The 25,097-nt window shown below is 47.6% G+C and overlaps 1 protein-coding gene across 3 annotated transcripts in view; it reads right to left on the bottom strand.

Annotated features, from left to right (window-relative positions):
* Positions 1–25,097, bottom strand: part of INSC (INSC spindle orientation adaptor protein) — a 548,619-nt gene that overhangs the window by 414,863 nt on the left and 108,659 nt on the right. For 2 of the 3 annotated variants that reach the window (XM_007533628.2, XM_060177116.1), the window contains 4 exons: positions 16,920–16,986; positions 11,919–12,074; positions 9,226–9,302; positions 5,922–6,453 (listed from right to left, as the gene is read on the bottom strand). In XM_007533628.2, coding sequence (XP_007533690.1) covers positions 6,325–6,453; positions 9,226–9,302; positions 11,919–12,074; positions 16,920–16,986 — 429 coding nt within the window. In that variant the 3' untranslated portion in view covers positions 5,922–6,324. Of the gene's footprint in view, positions 1–5,921; positions 6,454–9,225; positions 9,303–11,918; positions 12,075–16,919; positions 16,987–25,097 lie in introns of those variants that run through there. The other variant, XM_060177117.1, reaches the window with a different exon arrangement.

Raw genomic sequence — 25,097 nt, forward strand, 5'->3', positions numbered from 1 at the left:
GTGTGTGTGTGTGTGTGTGTGTGTGTGTGTGTGTGTGTGTGTGTTTTTTTTTTTTTCCCCCGGCCTCTGGCATCACGACAGTACCACGTGCGCTTAACCTGCTGCACTACTGCCCGACCCCCTAGAAAGTTCTATTACTATTACTATTATTATTATTCATTATTACTAGTAGTAGTACACATCCAGCTTGTCCCAAATCCTCTATGAAACCTAGTATCTTCGTTTTCTGAACTTTATCTTCTGACTCCTGGGTCTCCATTGAAATCTTCCGTGACCACTCCCCCTGCCCCCCAAGGATCCACAGAAGCCCACTGAATTGACATTTTATTCTGGAGAGTCCAGCAGTGATTTTTTTTCTTTTTTGCCTCCAGGGTCAACTGTTGGTACTTGCTATGCAACAGAACTTCTTAAAAGCATCTAGATGTCTTTCCATCTCTTCCTTCTCCAATAGTATAGTAAGAAGGACTTTGTATAGTTGTACCAAGCATTTTTATATTGGGCCTCTTGTATTTTTCAATCTCAGTAGGACATTCACTGAATAGTGGATTGAGTGTATTCTTTTTTTTTTTCCTCCAGGGTTATTGCTGGGGTACAGTGCCTGCACCATGCATCCACTGCTCCTGGAGGCTATTATTATTATTATTATTATTATTAATTTTTATTTATAAAAAGGAAACACTGGTGGTCCAGGAGGTGGAGCAGTGGTAAAGCTTTGGACTCTCAAGCATGAGGTCCTGAGTTCGATGCCCACAGCTGCACATGTGCCAGAGTGATGTCTGGTTCTTTCTCTCTCCTCCTATCTTTCTCATAAATAAACATCTTTAAAAAAAAAAAAAAGGAAACACTGACAAAACCATAGGATAAGAGGGGTACAACTCCACACAATTCCCACCACCAGAACTCCGTATTCCATCCCCTCCCCTGATAGCTTTCCTATTCTTTATCCCTCTGGGAGTATGGACCCAGGGTCATTGTGGGGTGCAGAAGGTGGAAGGTCTGGCTTCTGTCATTGCTTCCCTGCTGAACATGGGCGTTGGCAGGTGGATCCATACTCCCAGCCTGTCTCTCTCTTTCCCTAGTGGGGCAGGGCTCTGGGGAAGTGGAGCTCCAGGACACATTGGTGGGGTCAGTTGTCTGCCTATTTTTCCCCCTTTTGTTGCCCTTGTTTTTTTATTGTTGTAGTTATTATTGTTATAGATGTCATTGTTGTTGGATAGGACAGAGAGAAATGGAGAGAGGAGGGGAAGACAGAGAGGGGGAGAGAAATACAGACACCTGCAGACCTGCTTCATCGCTTGTGAAGCGACTCCCCTGACCCTGGGGAGCTGGGGGCTCAAACCGGGACCCATACACTGGTCCTCGGGCTTTTCGCCATGTGCGCCTAACCTGCTGCGCTTCCGCCCACTCAAGCAGTGAATTTATACTCAGAGCCCACTGATCCCAAATTCCTTCCCCTCTACACAAGGACAGAGCAACTGCTGACTTGGATCCTGAAAACAAGGGCTTTGTTTTGTATGGTTTCCATATGGCCCCTTCCTCTCTCCTTTGGAGTTTGACAGGCAAATTGGCATGTGTGTTGCTGCGACTCTCACAGAATAGTGATTGTTAATTATACCCTAGATGTCCTGCCTCATTCTGCCATGGATGTATTGTGCTAAATGTGTGCAGCGAGTAAAAGATCATAAATTTGATTTCAAGTTTCAGATCGCAGCATACTGCCAGGCCCGCCCCAGGGCAGAGAGCTCCGAAAACCACCTGTTACCAGTTCTTCTTAGACCTGGGAAACATGCAAAGGGCCCAGTAGGTGTCCATATGAATGTCTGAGTCTTTCGGGGTTGGTATTAACTCATCAAATGAAGACCCACTATCACCCCCAAAGAACTCTTTTATTTGTTTAAAGATTTTATTTATTTATGAGAAAGATAGGAGGAGAAAGAAGCAGACATCACTCCGACACATGTGCTGCCGGGGCTCAAACTCGGGACCCCATGCTCGAGGTCTGCAGGTATCTTTCTCTCCCCCTCTCTGTCTCTCCCTCCTCTGTCCATTTCTCTGTCCTTTCCAACAACAACATCATCAGTGGCAATAGTAACAATAACAACAACAACTAGGGCAACAAAATGGGAAAAAATGGTCTCCAGAAGCAGTGGATTCGCAGTGCAGGCACCGAGCCCCAGCAACAATCCTGGAGGCAAAAAAAAAAAAAAACATAAAAAACCAAAAACCAATGTCCCCTTCGAAACTTGAAGATTTCAACGTGTAAACCTGGTGTGAGGCAATCAATGTATTCCCTCCCTCAGATGGGTTGATCATCCAATTCCTATCTCCAGGCAAACTGTCTAAGCATAACTCCTCAGATAATATTTAAACTTTAGAAGCTCTAGGAAGTGCAGGTAAGTCCATTATTTATTTCTAAATAACTTTTGAGGTTTAAAGAATGGTTACACAAAAATCATTCATGCCCAAGGCTCTGAGGTTCTAGGTTTAATCCCTAGTACCACTGTAAGTCAGAGCTGAGCAGTGCTCTGGTCTCTCTCTTTGTACCCTTCTCCTGAATTTCTTTCATTAAAGTGAAATAGATAAATAAGTAAGCATATATATGTTTATTCATTATATAGATTAATAAACTTTCCAGATATCTTTAAAATGAACATGCCTAGTAAGTCGTGGTCTATATACACAATGGAATACTACTCAGCTATTAAACATGGCGAATTCACCTTCTTCACCCCATCTTGGATGAAGCTTGAAGGATTCAAAATGTGAGTATTAAAAACTAACAAAAATAAAAACAAAGGAATCATATTAAGTGAGATAAGTCAGAAAAAGAAGGATGAGTATGGCAGAAGTTGAAAAGCAAGATCAGAAGGGAAAACACTAAGCAGAACTTGGACTGGCGTTGGTGTATTGCACCGGTAAAAAACTCTGGGGTGGGGGAGGGTTCAGGTCCTGGAACAGGATGGCAGAGGAGGATCTAGAGGGGGTTGTATTGTTATGTGGGAAACTGGGAAATGTTATACATGCTCAAACTACTGTATTTTACTGACAACCGTAAACCATTAATCCCCCAATAAAGAAATTTAAAATAAGTGGTCCGAGAGGTGGAGCAGTGGATAAAGTATTGGACTCTCAAGCATGAGGTCCTAAGTTCAATCCCCAGCAGCACATGTACCAGAGTGATAATCTGGTTCTTTCTCTCTCTCCTCCTATACCACTCATTAATAAATAAATATTTTTAAAAGAAATTTAAAATAATAATAATCACAAATTTGCATGTCCTTCTCCAAACCTGCTCCTCAGGGCATGTACTATTTGAATTCAACAGGAAGCACTGAGGGAGTTAGGAGCAACGGGAACAGTCAAACCAAAAAATGGAGTTGAAAATAACTCTAAAAGCTTCTCCCACTTCTGACCTTAGGGCAGAGGCTTTCAACTTTAGAGAATGTCGGGCAGCCCCCCTGCTCCATCCTCCACTGCTGACACTATGGCCTATTTACATAATCATTGTGTTGCCTGATCTATCTTCTTTCTACTTCGAGACCCGCCCTGCCTGCAGGGCACATTAATCCCGCCAGTTAAAACCCTAGCAACCATTGCTACGGAAGCTTTCTACCTTCCTGCTCTTTCCTTTTCTCCACCCCCTTTCCCAGCCATCTCCTTTTCCGACTTGCCACTTCTGGTTCAAAATAGATAAAAGCATTGTCTCTGATCAATCAAGACGCATTGTGTTCCACTCTGCCACGAGTTCCTGGTCTCTCTCCCGTGTTGCTGAGTGAGCAGCAGCCCAGGTTGGCTCCGGTCGAGTTCTCTCCAGCCCAGAGAGCACGTGCCCGGGAAGAAACACCCTCACACAAGCCCAGCAAGAGAGACTGTTAAGACAAGTAGGTAAACTGACTCGATTTTCATCTCTATGTAATGCCAAAATTTGAGACTACTGAAATAGGCCATCATGAATTTCTCTACCTCTGCTTGGACTCCATGATTTCCTGTGAGGACCAGAAGTCCTCAAAAACACACATGCACACACACACCTATTTAAAAATAGCCTCTAATTTCTGCTTTATCCATCCTGGTTATCCCTGAATGCTGAAGAAACCACAGGTAAAATGGAGGGCATAAACAGAACTTCTACAAAGGTACCGTTTTTTTCTAACAAGAAACACTGCCTGAGACTGCCATTGCTTTTAAAAATGGGTAATAAACTGCATTTAAATTAATTTGTCTTCACTGTTTTACTCTGAAACAAGAAAAAGAAAATAGCTATTTTAAAGATGACCTGGTATTGGCCAAAATCTACAGAGGAGGAGGGCTGGGGGGCTGGGGGGAGCAGTAATGCATTGGGTTAAGCACACATGGTGAGAAGTACAAACACCAGCAGAAAGCTCTTGGTCCCCAGCTCCCCACCTGAAGGGGTGTGGTCACCTCACAGGCGGTGAAACAGGTTTACAAGAGTCTATCTTTCTCTCCCCCTCTCTGTCTTCTCCTCCTCTCTAGATTTCTCTCTGTCCTACCCAACAATAGCAACAAAACGGAAAAAAAAGAAAGAAAGAAAGAAAGAAAGAAAGAAAGAAAGAAAGAAAGAAAGAACCCACCAGGAGCAGTGGGTTTTTAGTGTAGGCACTGAGCCCCAGCAATAACCCTGGAGGCAAAAAAAAAAAAAATTAACACAGGCTCTCTATTTTGATAACTTAAGTTTTATTTCAATGTCTAAGTCCTATTCACTTCCCTAAAAGGATGTTCATATCTACTACTAAAATTATTGTAGATGAAGAGGTAAAGGCTGAAGACCAGTACTTAAAAATCATTTGATTAAAATTTGTAAACTGGGGCCAGGAGATACTTTACCTGGTAGGGTGCAGACTTTGATACATGAGGACCCAGGTTCCAGTCACCGGCCATCCAAGGGAGCAGCACACACAGTCCACACAGTCTCTCTCTCTCTCTCTCTCTCTCTCTCTCTCTCTCTCCCCCCCTCACCTACTATTTAACAAAAAAACATGATTAGATTCAGATCCTAGTACCACTTTCTAATGAGCATCCTTGGCAAGTGACTCAACGCCAATCAGGTGTGATTGTTATGTGCGTGAGATCCTGCATGGAAGATACCTGGCCTGAACCTTACGCATTAGGTTGACTTGCTCAGACTAAGAGAAACTCAAGAAATGTTTCCTAAATTGTATAGAATCAGACTACCGTATGATGCTGTGAAACCATTTAGGAATATAAGCAAAATAGCTCACCGAGACAGTGCGCCTTCTTTGCCGTATACATAGGTTTGAATCCTGTGTCCACAGCATTGGGAGATATGGTGCCATGGTCTCTGTCTCTCTGTCTCTCTCTCTTTCTCTCCATGACAGCCCACCCAGAGTGGTGACACCCCTACAATAACAACAACAACATCTTTCAGGAGAATTTACAGGTTTTTAAGATACAAGATACTTTCAGACAGTGACACTGGGAGGCGTGGGGGTGGAGAGGGACAGAGAGCTCTGACTTGTAGCATCTGCTAGTCTCCGTAGATACTTCTCACAAATCACCAGCTCCAACCTACCAAGTGCAAGCGGAAGAAACAGGCACAGTCAGAGTATGTCCGTCACAGTTCCGAGTGGCCCAGCCCCCACACACCACTGTCAGTCATGATTTTGCAGAAGTACCTTAATTCACTGTGCTTTTCTCTGAGGACTTTCTTCCCCGGGTGAGGAAACCAGAAAACTCACAAGAAACTATGTAGGAAAGCTTTTGAAAATCACTGTGACTTCTTACCAAATCATGCCAAACTTAAAACATTTATACACCTATAAAGACAACACAATTCTCTGTGTAGTTGTAGTAAGGAGAAAGTGTGTGTGCGATGTAATCTTGAGAAGAAAGAACCCAGTTTAAGACATGAATTAATCAGAAACTCTTGTAGGCATATTTTGTAGGATTCATTTATTATTAAAGAATCAAATGTTCCTTTTGACTATAAAATTCATTTTAAATGTTTTAGAAACAGAAAATCCAATTTAAAAAATATTGGACATTCAAAATATTTTGGTCTCAAAAAATGTGGGGGCCGGTGGGGGGAGGCAGATGATGTAGTAAGTCGAGAGAGCAAGATGGAGTCGCCCATGACAATCTGTCACATTTGCCACTTTGCATTTCAACATCTACAATAGAAAAGTCACAGAAGTAAAAGAAGAGAAAAAGGCTTTCAAAGACCACAGACCGTCTTCTGATATTGCTAGGCTCTTTCCATCTTAGGGAGGAAATAAATTAAGTATAAATAAGGAGGGAGGGAGTGGGCATGAGAATGAGGCTCCAGGCTTTCCTCTCCCCCACTGTCTACACAAAACTCTCTTCCATGTTACTGCAGAGCAAGAAAGAGTCCACGAGCCGGGGCTGGATGAGCTGCTGGAGGTCGGAGTCCTGGAGGCCTTCAGGACAGACCCCGGCCAATCTCCGCAGAGCAGCCTGGAGAGAAAACAGAGAACACAGGTCAGAACGGGTGTATCACCCCCAGTGGGTCTGAGAGATGCATTGTGGGAAGCGGCATCTCTTATCAGCCCCACCTTGATCACCTGGTGCCTGGATTAGCTGGTCCACTGGTCACCAGGTGACCAACAGCAACCTTACAGTCAAGTAAGTAGATGTTAAGCGACCATCTCTGGGGTGTGTCCTGCCTTTCACGGCTTAGGATTTCTTCAAGGGCTAAACAGACTGAATTCCTTAGCAAGCTCTGATTCCTCTTGGGTCCAAATGGGAGAATCAGTCCCACTGCCTCTGAGTTGTCACATTAAAAATTAAGTCGTGTGTGTGTGTGTCTGTGTGTGTCTGCGTGTGTCTGTATCATCTCTACCACACCTTTACTTGTTTGGGTTGAGTTTTTCAGACAGAAGGAAAGACACCACAGCATGGAAGTTTTCTCCCATGGGGTAGGGGTTGAATTGAAGCCTGCACTGTGTGCGGCAAAGCAAGCTTGCTGTCCAGGTGGAGCCCCGTAGCCTCAGTACGTAGACAAAGTAGGTGATTTGGTGTGTTTACTAGGACTGAGGTAAAAATAAAGGACGGGGCAAAAAAAGATGAGAGAGAGAGAGAGATGAGTTCCACGCAGAGAAGAAATGAGGTAGAAGGAAAGAGCAGAGAAAGAGGCAACAGAAGAGAAACAGCACGAGAGGAAAATATGAGAGTAATGAGAGAGGTGGGGAAATGACACCGCATTTAAGAGGAGAGAGGGAACGAAAAAGAGAGGGTGCCCTGGAGGTGAGGAGGATAGTCAGGGAGAGAGAGGATTTGAAGGGGAGGAGGACAGGAAGAGGATTGAGTGGGAGGAAAGAAAAGATGAGTGAAGCCATCAAAGAGAGGAGGAGGCAGGGAAAGAAGGAGAAACACTTTTCAAAAGAGGAGGCAGACCTTAAAAATAAATTAAAAAATTTAAAAAGGAAAGAGAACTAGAAACAGGCCTGGAAAATAAAATGCAAAGGTAGACAGATGCCCTCCTCTCCCCCAAGGTTCTGGGGCATGAATCCTACCCAAGCCAGACAGTGCGCCTCCACCCCCCACCTCTGCCCCAGCACCCACCAGCCTCAGAGAGCCCAGCACCCAGCCAAAGCCTCCATCCTGCTCCAAGATTAGCAGCCAGTCACTGCAGCTCTCCTTCCAGACAGTCTGCAAACAGCCAAGTATTAAACAAGCCCACTGACCGCCAAAGGTACACACACACGCACACACACACACACACACACACACACACACACACACACACACACACACAGTTGCTTGTTCTACAGACATGAGGACCAGTGCCATGAGATCAGCTGTTGGTCATTTTCCTCCCAGGGTGGTGTCCTTGTTTTTTTTCTTTTTAAATATTTATTTATTTTATTTATTTATTCCCTTTTGTTGCCCTTGTTGTTCTATTGTTGTAGTTATTATTGTTGTTGTCGTCGTTGTTGGATAGGACAGAGAGAAATGGAGAGAGGAGGGGAAGACAGAGAGGAGGAGAGAAAGATAGACACCTGCAGACCTGCTTCACCGCCTGTGAAGCGACTCCCCTGCAGGTGGGGAGCCGGGGTTCGAACCGGGATCTTTATGCCGGTCCTTGTGCTTTGCACCACCTGTGCTTAACCCGCTGCGCTACAGCCCGACTCCCGGGTGGTGTCCTTGTAAGTGCATGATACACAGCATCACTCAGTCCATCTTTACTGTCTAAAACACACTGCTAAATGTCATGCAGTTCAGATCTGTAGATTCCACCTATGAGTGAAACCATCTTGAACTTGCCAAAAAAAGAAAAAAAAAGACAAAACACAAGCAAGCAAGCTGTAAGACTTCAGAGAACTCTAGTGGATATATCGGGAGGTGGGAGGGTGGGGACACAGACAGAACTGAGGTGGCGGGTGTGGTGTGAACTAGACATTGCAATCTTACAATCATGTGACAAACTATTAATAACCAATAAAACAATTAGAGAGAGGGAGAGAGAGAGAGAGAGAGAGAGAGAGAAGTGGGTGGGGACCTCCCAGAAAGCACTGCCCTAGTTCTAAGCACACTTCCTGGTCCTCTCCTGCTCTCTTGTCCTTCCAACGCAGAAGGAAACTACAGAGCCCTCAGAGAAGAGGGCCTCTGCTTCAGGAGGAGGAAGGCTCTTCTCACGCTCTCTGCTCTGGGAGAGACGGAGCACACCCACAGTCGAGACTCCATGGCCGCCACTACCTTGGCCTCACCACCTCCACCCATATGGGGGTCTTGAGCTGCTGTTAAGCTTCTCCAGAACCTCTGAGGTGGCTGATTCCCCCGGCCCCACCCCAGTCACCTGTGTGGCCTGCCATTTTTCCCACACGTGTCTGGATTAAGCTAAATAAGAGGTGTAGCTCATATACACTATTTACAAGTAAAGTTCTAATTTTATTTTCATCCTTTAATTATAGTTTTGTGTATTTATTATTGGATAGAGACAGACAGTAATTGAAAGAGGGGGAGGTAGAGAGAGAGGCCTGTAGGCCTGCTTCAACACTTGTGAAGCCTTCCCCCTGCAGGTAGGGACCAGGGGCTTGAACCCCAGTCTTTTCATACTGTAACGTGTGTGTTTAACCAGGTGTGCCACCGCCTGGCCCCCCAGTCCTAACTTTAGAGAGAAAAATTGAAGCCCACAGAAGCTCCCTAGCTGAGCCCAGCCCAGGGCAGCACAGAGGTCCCGGCCCTCCCAGAGCCCAGGAAGAAAGCCCCAGGAGGCTGAGGACTCACCAGACAGGCCACGAGCACCGCGTCACTGCTGTTCCTTTCAGAGGGGGATCTGCAGAGCTCGATGAGGCGGGACATACCTGCAGGAGAGCACACCAAGCCTGACCCATAGGTGCTTGTCCACGTTTGCACACAGTTCTTTACGGGGGAGCCCGGGAAGGCAGGTGGCTCCCAGAGTCCCCCATCCACCTGCCAGACTGCCACCACCTGGAACAGCTGCTGGTGAGCAGACCCGGAGGGGTGGAGTAGCGCAAGCACTGCAGACACACTGGGAAAGGCCGGTGAAGGAGCTCTCCCTGCACAGTGCTCTGCTCTGCCATGCGCCCGGCCCAGTTTCAGCCTGGCCCCCTACTGCACTGAAGGATGCTTCAGTGCTGTGGTCTCTTGGACTTTCTTTACCTAAAAAACACTCATACTGGGGCCAGGAGGTGGCGCACCTGGTTGAGCACACACATTACAGTGCACAAGGCCCCAGGTTCAAGGCCCTGGTCCCCACCTGCAGGGGGGAAGCTTCATGAGTGGTGAAGCAGGGCTGCAGGTGTCTCTCTGCCTCTTTCTCTCTCTATTCCCCCCCCTTCCTTTCTCTGTTTCTATCTAACAAATAAATTAATAATTTTTTTAAAAAACACTCATGCTCTAAAAACTCAGTCAGGACAGATCTTAATTCAAACTGTAGCAGACAGTACTGTGGTTCTTGCTAGATCTCCATCACAATGATTTATTTTTGCCACCTCTAGGACTTCTAGTGCTTTATTCAAATAGAAAAAGTGAGACTGTGTGTGTGGGGAGGGGCAAGGACCAGCTCAAGGGTCCAGGCTTGAGCCCCCGGCTCCCCACCTGCAGGGGGATGTTTCACAAGTGGAGAAGCAGGTCTGCAGGTGTCTGTCTTTCTCTCCTCCTCATTTTCCCCTCCCCTCTCAATTTCTGTCAGTCCTATTGAATAAAATGAAGGGGGGAAAAAAAGGCCACCAGGAACAGTGGATTCACAGTGCCAGTACTGAGCCTCAGCGATAACCCTGGAGGCAAAAAATATATATATACATGGTTGTAAAAATAGCAGCCCAAGAAGAAGAAGTACAGTGAATAAAGCCCCAGGCTCGCAGGTATGAGGTCTCAAGTTCAGTGTTTGGCATGGTATATGCCCAAGTGTGCTCTGGTTCTGTCTCCCATTCACAACTAAATAGACCATTATAGGGCTTTGGACTCTCAAACATGAGGTCCCAAGTTTGAGCCCCAGCAATGCCTGTGATGGGGTGATAATCTGGCTTCCTCTCCCTTGTGCTAGTAAGGACAACACTGAAGCTTCCTCCAACATAGTGGGGGGGGGGGGTCAAAGCTGGGTCACACACATGGCAAAGCAGGGCACTATCCCAGTGAGCTATTTTGCCGACCTTTTTCTAAGGACTTCAGATTTTACCAGAACTCTCTAATACTTGTAGTTCCACCAATGGAACTGTCTGTTCATTACCTTTATTTTTTTAAGCCCTATTACCTAGTTCTCTCAATACATGTATATATATATATGACTAAAATCAGGGGCCAGGCTGTGGTGCACCTGGTTAAATGCAAACATTACAGTGCATAAGGCCCTGTTTTCAAGCCCCTGGTCCCCACCTGCAGGGGGAAAGCTTCACAAGTGTTGAAGCAGGGCTACAGGTGTCTCTCTGTCTTTTTCCCTCTCTATCTCCTACTCTCCTCTCAATTTCTCTCTGTCTCTATCCAATAATAAAGAAATTAAATAAAATGGTATGACTAAGATTACTGAAAATGACAGACTGAGTTAGTTCAGTGTTGCCTAGGACTTCACAATGAAAAGTTAAATACAACCTTTCTTCTTGGTGCAGACTGACTCATCAAACTCTAAGAATCAAAGGGAAGAAAGCCCACTGGCCAGGAGAGGATGGTAGCAAAAGGTGACAGACATTCTGTTAGTTCATCCTCCACCAAGTCTTGAGGGGAGCTGGGTGTTTCTCCCTCCCCGGCGTCACCTCTTGCTGAAGTCCTCGGCACCAGATGACTGAAAGGCCACACTGAACTCCCTGTGCCTTTGCGAGGGGCCCGTCCCCCTGTGTGAGCACTGCTGTATGGGACACGGGTTCAGGTTCTTCCTTTCACTTTGCCTTCCTGGGTGAAGCTATAAGCACATGTGGTCAGGGTAGTGGTGTAGTGTGGTCAGGTATTCCAGTCAGTATCCCATGCCTAGTACTTGAAATAAAGTCCCGCAAAGAGCGTGAAGGAGGTCTGAAAATATTGTTGGGTAAATAAGTGACTGATAGAATGAATGAATGAGTGCTCTCATGAGTAGTGAGGAAAGGCGCTAACAGTGAATGGGTAGAGTCATGAAGGAGTTGGATGAACAAAAGAGTGAGTAAACAAGTGAGTGGATGACTGAATGAATGACTGAATGAATGAGTGAATAAAAGCATAGAATCCTGGTGGACGAAACACCTGTAGGAGAGTCGCTATGGGGTCCCACTTCAGCTACTCCAGGCTCTTGCCCTTGGTCATTTGAACTGCAGCTCACAAGGTAGACCAGACGTTCACGCCCGGGTCTCCATCCTGGCGTCTCCCGGATCCAGGAGAGCGAGGCTCACCCAACCAGCCCTTGATCCGGGTCCTCTGGTGTTACCAGGGCCTCTGGACCACCCCCACCCTCTACCCCCCACCCCATTCCCGCCGCCACCAGCAGCACTCACAGCTCAGTCGAACAGCTTCCCGTGCCACCTCTGGGTCTCGGCTGAGGCGAGCCAGCGTCACGGCGGCCTTCTGCTGGACTCGCTCGCAGGCTGCCACCTCGGCTGGCGTCCCAGACCTCGGCTTCTCAGACAGCAAGCCCATGATGAGCTCAACCCCTGGACAGGACATGGACAGGACACGGCCAGTGACTGGGCGGATGACGGCAGGGTTGCGGGGTGCTGTAGGAGAGCTGGAGCACACAGGGAGCTGGACAGCGTCACCCCCCCTTGTCTGTCTGAAGAGTCTCTGATGCCACACACCCAGTCGCTATACTCTAAAGGACCATCAGGAAGGAATGTCCCTCGTGGGGTTTTCTTTTTTTTTTTTTGTTAATATTTATTTCTTTTTGCTGCCCTTGTTGTTTTATTGTTGTTGTTATTAATGTTGTTGTTGAATAGGATAGAGAGAAATGGAGAGAGGAAGGGAAGACAGAGAGGGGGAGAGAAAGACAGACACCTGCAGACCTGCTTCACCGCCTGTGAAGCGACTCCCCTGCAGGTGGGGAGCCGGGGTCTCGAACCGGGATCCTTATGCCAGTCCTTGCGCTTTGCGCCACCTGCGCTTAACCCACTGCGCTACCGCCTGACTCCCCTACTCGTGGGGTTTTCTGGCTGCCACACACACTAATCTCAGGGTGAGGCGCTTCCATCCCAAAGCCCTGAAGACAACACAGTCTCAGGGATCCCTGTGCCCACATGCCCGTAAGGAAAGATCCTGGCATGCGTACAATTTGTTTTCTGCATAAAATATAACTCCCACTAGGTCCGCTGTCATCCTTTTTGGACCTGTATGTTATGCATGTACAAACTATTGTATTTACTGTCGAATGTAAAACATCAATTCCCCAATAAAGAAAATTTTAAAAATTAAATAAAATTAATAAATTTTTTTAAAAAAAGAAACTCAGAAAATCTCTCGGAGTTAATCCCACCCCCAGATGGGGAAGCAGAGCCAGCTAAAAGGGGTTTATCCTGCTTCACAGTACGTGGAGAACCAGTGGTCATAGCCTCTCACACCCCCCTTCAGCCCCCCCTTCACTGGTCTCCCCCGCCAGCAACCCTCACATAGAATTGGGAGCATGACAGAGAAGAAATCGCTGTCTGCCAGATCAGTGCATCCCGAAGACTCAAGTGTGCTAGGAAAAGGACTGGCTTGCTTTTTGTTTAAAAAAAATATATTTTAATTTATTTATTCCCTTTTGTTGCCCTTGTTTTATTGTTGTAGTTATTATTGTTGTTGATGTCGTCGTTGTTGGATAGGACAGAGAGAAATGGAGAGAGGAGGGGAAGACAGAGAGGAGGAGAGAAAGATAGACACCTGCAGACCTGCTTCACCGCCTGTGAAGCGACTCCCCTGCAGGTGGGGAGCCGGGGGCTCGAACCGGGATCCTTACACCTGTCCTTGCGCTTAGGGCCACCTGCGCTGAACCTGCTGTGCTACCACCCTGACTCTCAGGACTGTCTTGCTTTTTATTTTACTTTATTTTTCCATTTTATATAATTTTTGGACAGAGACAGAAAGAAATCAAGAGAGAAGGGGGAGAGAGAGAAGGAGAGAGAGAGAAAAAAAGAGAGAAACACTCCTGCAGCACTGCTTCATGGCTCAAGAAGCCCCACCCCCCACACACACCTCCGCAGGTGAAGGCCGGGGGGTTGAACCCAGGTCTTTGCATGGTAACATGTGTGCTTAACCATCTTTCAAAACCGAGCCCGCACACGGGGCATGTCCCGTCCAGACCAGGCAGTCTGGTCTCTGCCAGGGTCCCTGACTGCTTCCCCAGCATGCTCCCCACTGGAGACTTGCCTGACTTCTGTAAACTGTATCTTCACGGGAGCGGGCAGTGGTGCTCCTGGCTAAACGCACATAGTACAAAGCACAAGGACCCACACAAGGATCCAGGTTGGAGACCCCGCTACCCACCTGTGGGGGGAGAGGGAGACGCTTCACAAGTGGTGGAGCAGGTCTGCAGGTGTCTTTCTTCCGTATCTCCCCCTCCTCTCTCAATTTCTCTTTGTCTTATCTAATAAAATAGGGGGAAAGATGGCTGCTGGGAACGTGGATTCCTAGTGTTGGCACCCAGCCTCAGTGATAACCCTGGAGGCACAAGTAAATAAATAAATGAACTTTCTTTTTCCCACTGAGCCCGAGATTACCACCAATTCCTAACAAGCAGGTCTGCAGCACGGCGCCTGCTCTGTGCTCTTCTGACACGCTTCCTACCCCTGCTCGCTCACTGCAGGAAGGCAGGTGTATGTATGATTCCCACTTTGCAGTTGAAAACCCAGCCACCAGGTCAAGCCCATTTTGTTTCCAGTTTTTTCAGGGCCCCAGCCTCTCCCCATTCCTCCCTCCCTCATTTGCACAGTGTGAATGCAGGGTGGTGCTCCTCATGTCATCCCAGTGGGCAGGAGGCCACAACTACAGCGTGAGATGCTCTCGGAAAGAAGTAAGGGCTTCCTTGGGAGTCGGGTGGTAGCACAGCAGGTTAAGCGCACATAGAATGAAGCACAAGGACCGGCGTAGGGATCCCGGTTTGAGCCCCCGGCTCCCCACCTGCAGGGGAGTCGCTTCACAGGCGGTGAAGCAGGTCTGTAGGTGTCTGTCTTTCTCTCCCCATCTCTGTCTTCCTCTCCTCTCTCCATCTCTCTCTGTCTTATCCAATAACAATGACATCAATAATAACTACAACAATAAAACAACAAGGACAACAAAAGGGAATAAATAAATAAATATAAAAAAATTAAAACAAAAGAAGAAGTAAGGCCTTCCTGAGCTCTGTGCTCTCAGCCAGTCCAAAGTCAGCCATGTGGCAGGTGGCCATGACTTGACTGAATGGGCAGCCAATAGTTCTTTCTCCTTCTTCTTCTTCTTCTTCTTCTTCTTCTTCTTCTTCTTCTTCTTCTTCTTCTTCTTCTTCTTCTTCTTCTTCTTCTTCTTCTTCCTCCTCCTCCTCCTCCCCCTCCCCCTCCCCCTCCCCTCCCCCTCCCCCTCCCCCTCCCCCTCCTCCTCCTCCTCCTCCTCCTTCTTCTTTTGTTATTATCACTAGGGTTATCTTTGGGGCTTGGTACCTGCATGGTGAATCCACTATTTTCAATGCTCATTTTTCCCAGTTTTTTTTTTCTCTCTCCAGGGTTACTGTTGGGGCTGTGTACCAGCACTGTGAATCCACTGCTCCTGGCATGTTTTTATTTTTTTTCCAATTTTACTGGACAGGACAGAGAGAAATTGAGAGGTCAGGGGAAGACAGAGAGGGGGAAAGACAGACACCTGCAGACCTGCTTCACCGCTTGTGAAGTGACCCCCCCCTTGCAGGTGGGGAGCCGGGGACTCAAACCAGGATTCCTGCACTTGGTGCTATGTGCACTTAACGCGGTGTGTACCGCCTAGCCTAGTTTTGTTTTTTTTTTCCTATTAGCGCTTTAATAACAATCAACAAGATTGCCCAGATATATATGAAAGACAGAAATTGAGAGGGAAGAAGAAGATTGAGAGAATGAGAGAGAGAGAGAAAGAGAGAGAAGTGCAGCACTGTTTCACCTCTTGTGAAGCCCCCACAGATGGGGACTGGGGGGGTTTGCACCTTAGTCCGTGTGCCTGGTCATATGTGCACTCAGCCAGGTGGGCCAACACCCTGCACTCAGTAGCCCCCTCAAAGCCCTTTATAAACGCCAGATCCTCTTGTGTCAAGTCCACAGACCCACGGAGACCCAGCCCAGCTGACCATCTGAACTTGAGACAATCGAGTGCCATCAGCCTGGCCACAGGACAACCCCGCCTCTCAGCCTCAGCTGGTTCCATCAAGTTTTTCATCATTAGTTCAATCACACACACACACACACACACACACACACACACACACACACACACACAAAACACCAAAAAGCAAAAAAACATAAAGGGATGTCTTTCAATCAGGAGCAGAGTGATGGGGGGTAGATAATAGGCATGTTTGGTCAAGCAGTGAAGCAACGTGGGAGAGGGGGGGTGACAAGAGCAGAGGCAGCTGGGCCTGGCTCCCTGCTCACTTGCCCTCATTGTCTCTGGCTTCCAACCGACTGTTAATTGCTGCCTTATTTCCCAGTCACAGGAAGCCCTCATCACTCTGCTTCCAGCTGTGAGGCAGCCAGCCCACCCTGAGACTGTTGGATTGGATTCTGGGACAGTAACTGGCCATCCTCACCAGAACCTGTGTGACATCTCAGCACCAGGTGAAATCAGAGAAACACAGGGGGAAACCAAGGGCTCCAGGTAAGGATTTGAGGGATCCCACGTGGCCTGACCTGCTCCCGACCCCCCCGCCCCTCCTTCAGCACTTCAGCTTCTTAACACAGGCAAAGCCAACATGTCAGAGTCACTGAAAACCAGGATGCATCCTCTTGTTGAAGGGACTTTTGGAGCCAGGTGGTGGCGTAGCTGGTTAAGCACACACATTACAGTGCAGAAGGACCCGGGTTCAAGCCCCTGGTCCCCACCTGCAGGGGGAAAGCTTCATGAGCGGTGAAGCAGGGCTGTAGGTGTCTCTCTGCCTCCCACTCTATCTGCCCCTTCCTTTCAATTTCTGCCTGTCTCTATCAAATAAATAAATATAGATAATAAAATTTTTTAAAGGAACAACTTTTTTACATTTGAGTCATAAAGAAGCCTCTTTCTTCTGTTCATCACCCAGTAAAGGTAGCGACTACCACTCCCCCTGCCCCACCTTGGTCCTTATTGACATTCTTCCTTAGTTTATTTTCACCTTGTTTCCTGTCTTCATTGTCCATGCCCCAAAAATCGAAGCCCCATGCAGGCAGGCAAGCATGAATTTGTGCCCAGTAGAACACACTGAGCTCACACACATATGCTCATGCTAAAAAACCATATGTACACAGTGAGAGAGAGAGAGAGAGAGAGAGAGATCAAAAAGCCCATGGTCCTGCTTAGCCAAACACACACACACACACACCGCCAGGAAGGCGTACCATTCTCCTGGATGATGTCAGAGGCACACTGTTCCAGGACTGACATGTTTGCCAAGATGGTCACAATCTGGAAAAGAGAAGGAAGAAATTAATGAGAGTAAGCAAAATAGCTCACCTGTACCTGCTTTGCCACGTACAGAACCAAGGTTTGAATCTGACCCCCACTGTTTTGACGAAAGCTTTTGTGCTGTGGGATCTCTCTCTCTCTCTCTCTCTCTCTCTCTCTCTCCTTCCTCCCTCCCTCCCCTCTCTCTCCAGGAAAATGTTGACTCAGAGCAGTGAAGCCCCTGTGAGATCAATAGCAACGAAAGAAAGAGATAGAGAGAGAGGGAAGGAAGGAAGGAAGGAAGGAAGGAAGGAAGGAAGGAAGGAAGGAAGGAAGGAAGGAGGGAGGGAAATGTGCACACCTGAACTACCTGGTGTCCCTACAGCTAGGTAAGGACCTACAAAGCTTCCCTCAGCCTGTGGCGCCTTTCGGTCAGCTGACCCCCCGTCCATTGCTATTTGCCCCCACCCTCACCGATGTCTGTCAGCCAAACGTGTCCGCCTGCTGACGAGGCCACTCCTGAGAATCTGGTGCTAGGCTAGCCCCCGAGGGTTCCAGTGTGTGACCTGAGCAAGAGTGGGGACGCTGTCATCATCTGCCTCCGGGTCCCCACTGTCCCCAGGCCCTGAGCTTTCGACAGAAGAGGTAGGTGCCTGCTAGCTCCCATCCCGGATCAGGGTCCCTTCAGTCTCGCTTCTTGCCCTGACGAAGAACCCCTCTTGCTTCCACCGTGGCACTGGCGGAGAGTGAGGTCACGGGAGAGAACACGCGCGTGAGACAGATGGGTCGAGGCACACGCCAAGCGGCTGGTGGGCTGTTCTCCACAAGTCTGGTCCTGAGCCTCAGTGCTGGCCATGGCCGAGGGTCTGCAGAGTGACGGGATGCTGTTGCCAGCACGGGCAGTGAATCTTGACTAGAAGCCCAGCCCGTTGATCTTGCCCGATGACACGGGCACGTGAGTAACTCAGGGCACGAAACTGGACTAAGGAAAGGACCAGCCAGCCATCTCCACAGACCCCGCAGAGACCTGAACTCAGGTGCCTCCCACAGCACTGCTCCTGACGCAAACAACAAAATGAAAACGAGCAGACCGATTCTCAAGTGGTAATAAAAATGAGAATTAAATAAGGGGTGGGGCAGCAGTGCGACCAGAAAAGCACACAGTCAAGTCCCCTAGTCCCTACCTGCAGGGGGTGGAGAGGGTGGAGCAGACTGCAGGTCAGTCTGTCTCTCTCTCTCTCTCCTCTCTTCCCCTTTCTTGTCTTATTTATCTCTGCCTCTATCATCATAATAAAAGGAGAAGAGAAGGCTTCCTGGATGGGGTGGATTCATCATGCAGGCACCAAGCTCCAGCAATCACCCCGGTGCCAAAAATAAATAAATAAATAAAAGAAGGAAGAAATTAAATAAAACATTTCTCATTTGTGCGGGTCTGTCTTTTCCTAAAAAGGTTTCTTCAAAACTTACATATGTTCTAACTGGAGGCATGTCTTCACCTCTGAGACTGTACCCACCGTCTCCTGAGCTCAGAGCCCCCACTCCAGTTCTGTCCTAAATCCTGGAACTGGGTGACACAAGGTCCTGTGATATTTATCACAAGATTACGTGAGCTGGACGTGAACTGGTTCCATGCCAATGGGGGCATATGGGAAATTTCTTCTTTTACACAGAAAGGGACTGTTTTCATCTTCACGGAAGACTCCCACTTTCAACAGGAGGCACGTGCTGTGGGATCCGTGTGTATCAGCCCTGTCCAGCTCCCCACCTGGTCAGGAGTCAAGTCGGGGTGTGTGAGCACAGCTGAGATGGGCTGAGGGACAGAAGAGCACCCCAAGAGCTCTGCCAGGAAGCAGACACCCACCAGATGTCTTGTGAGGGACTTGACAAACCCATCTTTGCATTTCAGAAACACAACAGGACTAAAAGAGACAGGGTTGTTGAATATTCCCCCCCCCCTTTAAGATGACTGTGTTTACTTGTGGGCTGTCACATACAGAAGTTAGAAAGGGGAAGTAATGGATTAAAGATGCAATCAGAAGACAGAAAGTTGCCCAAAGGGGCCAAGCGCTGGCACACCTAGTTAAGCACACACATTACAGTGTGCAAGGACCTGGGTTCAAGCCCTTAGTCCCCACCTGTGGGGTGAAAGCTTCATGAGTGGTGAAGCAGGGCTACAGGTATCTATCTCTCCCCCTGTCGATCTACCCCCCTCTCAAATTCTGTCTCTATCTAATAATAAATAAATAAAGATTTTTATAAAAATGCAAGCTGCCCCAGAAGTTAGAGAGCATATGGTTTGAGGAGAAAGGGAACACAGGGCCAGTTCTCTGTTAGATGAGCTGTTAACAGAAGTCTTTGGTTTCTATAACCCAAGGACAGCTATGCTCTAACTCCAGCCTGGGGTCTCAGAATAAACATGCATGCTTGACACAAAGGTCCAAAAAGGGAAGAAAGGAAAGAAGGAAGGGAAGATAGAAAGGGAAGAAGAGAAGAAGGCAGACAGGAAGGGAACAAGAAATCAAGGAAGGAAGGAAGGGAGGGAGGAAGGGAGGGAGGAAGGGCAAAAGAAAGAGAAAAAAAGACAAAACGGCAAGAAACTTCTGCCTACTGAATCAAGTTCATTACACTGCAGTTATCAGCTGTGTCCCGGGCCCAGGTAGGTCTTTGTGTCAGGCTCATTTAGATACTGTTAATGAAAATTACTTCCTCTTTACACAGCCTGTACCCCATGTGGTTTTCTGAGGTGCAGATGAAGTATTCAATTAAGCACAATTTGAATAAATGCCAATTATGCCTTCCTTTCACCCCCCCCCCTCCGCCCCTTTGAAGCATCTTTGTAGGCGCCCTGATGTAGAGGTGAGATGGGTCAACTCTTTTTTTTTCTTGCAATCAAGTCCAGGCCTGGGATTTTAGAGACAACTCTGGTTTACCTTGTAGATACACCCAAGTGATGCCGTCAAGGGGACAAGGTAAGAGACCCATACCCAGTTGTCCCCTGGCCCAGGCTAATACAATCCCGTCTGATGATGTGCAATTAAGTTCTGGTCCTCCAGAGTGAAAGAGTACTATTCCCTCTGTAGTTATTTGGAGACTGTAGAGAAATCAGCCTTGAGAGAGGCTCTGGGCAAAAGCAAAAAGAAGAAGAAGAAGGAGAAGAAGAAGGAGAAGGAGGAGGAGGAGGAGGAGGAGGAGAAGGAGGAGAAGGAGGAGAAGGAGGAGAAGGAGAAGGAGGAGGAAGAGGAGGAGGAGGAGGAGGAGGAGGAGGAGGAGAAGGAGGAGAAGGAGGAGAAGGAGGAGAAGGAGGAGAAGAAGAAGAAGAAGAAGGAGAAGAAGAAGAAGAAGAAGAAGAAGAAGAAGAAGAAGAAGAAGAAGAAGAAGTGGAGGAGGAGGAAGAAGAGGAGGAGGAGGAAGAGGAGGAGGAAGAGGAAGAAGAAGAAGAAACGGTGGAGCGGGGGGGAGGGGACAGTGGAGAGCTAAGAGAATGAATAAACACCGTTATAAAAGCTGATTTCCTTCGCACATGATCTTGGCAATGTTAGTTAACTTTTCCACGTCTTGGTTTATTAAGGTGTATTCCTTTTCTATTGCTGCTATAACACATCACCACAAGTGTGACTTAAAAGGCCACATTACGGATTAAGCACATGTGTTATAGTGCTCAAGGACCCAGGTTCAAGCCCCCGGTCCCCACCTGCAGAGGAGAAGCTTCACGAGTGGAGTGTTGCAGGTATCCCTCTATCTCTCTCCCTTTCTATCGCCCTCTTCCCTCTCCATTTAGGGCTGTCTCTAAAAAATAAATAAACATAATTTAAAAAATTTTTTTAAAGATTTTTTTTTAAAAAAAGGCCATATTACGGGGGCCAGGCAGTGGTACACATATCACCAAACACAAGGACGAGATTCAAGCCTCTAGCTCCCCACCTGCAGGGGGTTCACTTCCCGAGCAGTGTTGGAGGTCTGTGGGTGTCAATCTTTCTTTCTCTGTCTCTCTAGCCCCTCTCAATTTCTCTCTGTTCTGTCAAATAAAAAAGAAAAAGAGAAAAGGAAAAAAGGTAGAAATGGCCAAAGGGAGCCATGGATTCATTGTGCAGGCACATGGTGGCAATAACATTTTTTTAAAGATAGGGAGTTGGGGGAGTGGCACACTGGGTTAAGTGTGCATAATACAGAGTGCAAGGACCAGCGCAAGGATCCCAGTTCGAGCCCCCGGCTCCCCACCTGCAGGGGAGTCGCTTCACAGGCGGTGAAGCAGGTCTGCAGGTGTCTGTCTTTCTCTCCTCCTCTCTGTCTTCCCCTCCTCTCTCCATTTCTCTCTGTCCTATCCAACAACGATGACATCAATAACAACAACAATAATCACTACAAATTCTAAAAGAGTTGTAACACTTCGTGGGAAGTTTGCACCAACACCATTCACCTCCATGAGAGCAAGCAACTTCTGGAGAAGCAACTTCTTGACTCAGAAGGAGTCAAGTTCCATGGATGGGTATCTCTTGGGGGCTAGAAGAGAAATTTAAGGACTTCCGGGAGGCGTGGCCATGAAGTAACAGGGAACAGACCAGAGCTCCCCCTAAACAACAAATAACTACGACTGTCGACCTTCACAAAATCCTCCAACTGCAGCTGAGACATCCACTACCTCCTAGCCATCAAGCTGCAGACGCTACTATGATGCCATCCTGACTCCCCTGGGCAGACCACCTCACCCATGTGTCCTAGAACCTCTCCTCCCCAGAGCCCTGCCCCACTAGGGAAAGACAGAAACAGGCTGGGGGATGGATCCACCTGTCAACACCCATGTCCAGCAGAGAAGCAATTACAGAAGCCAGACCTCCCACCTTCTGCACCCCATAAAGAATTCTGATCCATACTCCCAGAGGGATAAAGAATAGGGAAGCTTCCGATGGAGGGGGTGAGATATGGAACTCTGATAATGGGAATTGTATGGAATTGTATTCCTGTTATCTTACAATCTTGTTAATCATTATTAAGTCACTAATAAAATTTTTAAAAGAAGAGAAAATGAGAGAGGATAATTAGGCTGTGGGGAAAGGGCCACTGTCTGAGAAGTCCAAGACATTATTTCCATGAGAGTCTGAGCGGGTTGAGCCTGAGCCCCCTCTCTCTGGTCCTCCTGACCTCGTGAACTTATTATAGATGGGCTTTTCCCAATGGGCTACCTTCCTGTACATGCCCCCCTATTCCCTTTGAACTAGGCCATAAATTACTGTGCATGGCTGACCGGTAGCCCACCGCAAATATCCTGGCTTTATTTAACTGCCCCTTCCCTCCTCTGTGCCCGGAGGTGCTTGTACTCTACCCTTAGAGAAAAAGGCCTACCAATCATTGTGAGCTCTCGAGTGGATCCTGTATGGTAACTTCCCACCTAGGCTCAAACATTGTGTGTATGACTTAAGGATTACCTCAGTCTTCTCTCTGAACCTTGGGTATATATATATCTGTCTGCTTGTGTCCCCCAATAAGCAAGTTGTCCATGAGGCTTCTCCCGGAGCTGGCTGTGTGCTTCCTTTCTCTCAGTGCGTGTCACTGTCGTCACTAGGCCCCCTCCCAGGACTCTCAGGGTCCGCCCTGGTCTCCACCGCCAGTGGCCAGGGTGGCCCTGGGACCACCCCCACTAGGCCCCAGACCCTGCGGTTGCCACTACTCTAGGGGCAGGACAGACAGAGGGAGCCAGCACCAAGAAGCCCCTTTCCCAAGGCCCTATATCAAGCTGCCACTAAATTCGAAAAAAATACCTCCTCAGTATGAAAACACAGGCCATGCGCCCAGGTTTTGGGGAAGGTCTTCCTGCAGGCCACATCTAGCTCCCTGGGACCAGCAGAGGGAGCAGGATCAGCCCAGGCCAGGGCCCCACTCACACCTGTCCACACCAAGAGGGTGAGCACATGATCGGGCCAGCTGTTAAAGCTTTTGACAAATTAAGTGGCCTCAGCTTGGTGGGATGTCAGAAGGGCTCTCGCTGAGCTGTACAAACACAGGTGGACAAAATATAGACCCAAACCCAAGAGGCCCTGTGGCAGCACTGGCGTCACCGGCAGATACATTCCCGGAAGCCTCATGGGCATTTAATCTCCTAAGTGTTTCAGAGGCTGGTGACCACTTGAGAGTCTAATTCATCTTCTGTCTTCATTATGGAGAGGACTCTGATCACACTCATCCTCCTTCTGCCACAGGGAAGAGCCATTTGTTTCTTTAATGGGGACACTCTCAAGGGCTAAGTGGTTGCTGTGAGTCAGGGCAGAATTGCACCTGCCTCAGACCTGGGAGACAGAGAAAATGGGGTGGGGGGCAGGGAGAGGTCAGAGAGATGGGTGGTGGGAGACTGTGGCAAAAATCTCAGACTCCATTCTCCAAAATAACTGGTATTTGCAGAGTTTGATCGTATTTTTTCCCCCTTCCTTCTTAGAAATCAGTGAAGTTTCAGGATGTGTGTTTGGGGTTGGGGGTGGTGGTTGACGACAGATAAAGCAGCAGGGGTTTCTGCTCAGGAAGCCAGAGAATGGCTGAGCTGGGAGAGACCAGAAGCCCTGTGTATACCCAGGAGACTTTCATTCAGGTTTGTGTCACCCATCTAAAGTTCAGTAAGAAAAGCACTGACAGCCGTCTAGCCCTGCTCTCACTCTGACACCAAATATTCCCAGACCGTATGTTTAGTCCACCTGCATGTTAGCTATCAGGCTCAAGAAAAAAATTACTAAAGTCATGGGCCCCTTGGAACATGCCTAAAATAGGCTTCCTAGTTTCTTTCCACACAAAGAACCCTAATTCCAGCTGTTCTATTCTTACCTTTGGGTTCCTGTTCATTAAACAATTTGTCCTGCTTTATATCTTATCGCCTTCCAGCCAACAAGTTGCAGATGCTACTAGGATTCCATCCCTGGGCAGATGACCTCACCACTGTGTCCTGGAACCTCACCTCTCCAAAGCCCTGCCCCACTAGGGGAAGATAGAAATAGGCTGGGGGTTTGTATCAACCTGCCGACATCCATGTTCGATGGAGAAGCAATTACAGAAGCCAGGCCTTCCACTTTCTGCACCCCATAAAGAATTTTGGTCCATATTCCCAGAGGATTATGTTTCTGGGGATAAAAAATGACTAATGAAACTCCATCTTATTTCTTCCCGTCTTTGTCCTTGTCCTAAGGGAAGCTTCCAGTGGAGGGGATGGGTTGTGGAACTCTGGTGGTGGGAATTGTATAGAATTTTATCCCTATTATCTTACTATCTTGTTAATCATTATTAAATCACTAATGAAAACTATTTAAAAAGTAAAAAAAAAAAATAGAATAGCACTGACAGTGATTTCCACACAGATGACATTTTCTATGTCCCAGGAACTGGACCAAAATTTTTACATGCATTTGTTTATTTATTTCTTATTTCAAGTAATGTTTCCTTGGTATTCCCTGAGGCTCCACTGCTCCCAGACAACTTTCTAAAAAATATTTTATTTATTTATCAATGAGAGGGATATAGAGAGAGAGGGAGAGAGAAAGAACCAGACATCAATCTGGTACATGTGCTGCCAGGGATCGAACTCAGGACCTCATACTTGAGAGTCCAATGCTTTATCCATTATGCCACCTCCCAGACCACCCCAGCCAACTTTTTCAGGTAGACAGAGACTGAAGCATTCCCCAGGGCAGTGGGGGGGGGGGTCAGGGTTAGGCCTCAAATAGCAGGTTCTCTCCCAGATGAGACCCTCTTTTTTTCAACCATAACATGGCTTAGCTTTGGCTGTTGGTGGTGCCAAGGATCAAACCTGGGACTTCACACATGCAAAGCTCATGCATAACCACTATGCTGCAAATTCCATTGAATAATGGAGTGAATTGACCAAAGTTATATAAGACTATTAAAGGAAAATCTTTCTGGGTGCAAAATTCGTGTTATTACTTCTTTCATGTGTCCTGTATGAAACAACTGGTGTTAGTCACAGAAAGGGCACTTCAAAATAAAGGAGCCCAGAATCACATTGGTCGGAGAACCAGCAACTCCCAGTGTTATCTGAAGGAGGAAGAGTAGGAGAAAGGGGGCTCTCACAGGGTGCGTCTTCCAGCCTCATTCCCCACATCCAAGGTCAGTGACTGCAAAGGAAGTAATGTAGGAAT

This window comes from Erinaceus europaeus, chromosome 17, assembly GCF_950295315.1.
Source record: "Erinaceus europaeus chromosome 17, mEriEur2.1, whole genome shotgun sequence".
Lineage (NCBI taxonomy): Eukaryota > Metazoa > Chordata > Mammalia > Eulipotyphla > Erinaceidae > Erinaceus > Erinaceus europaeus.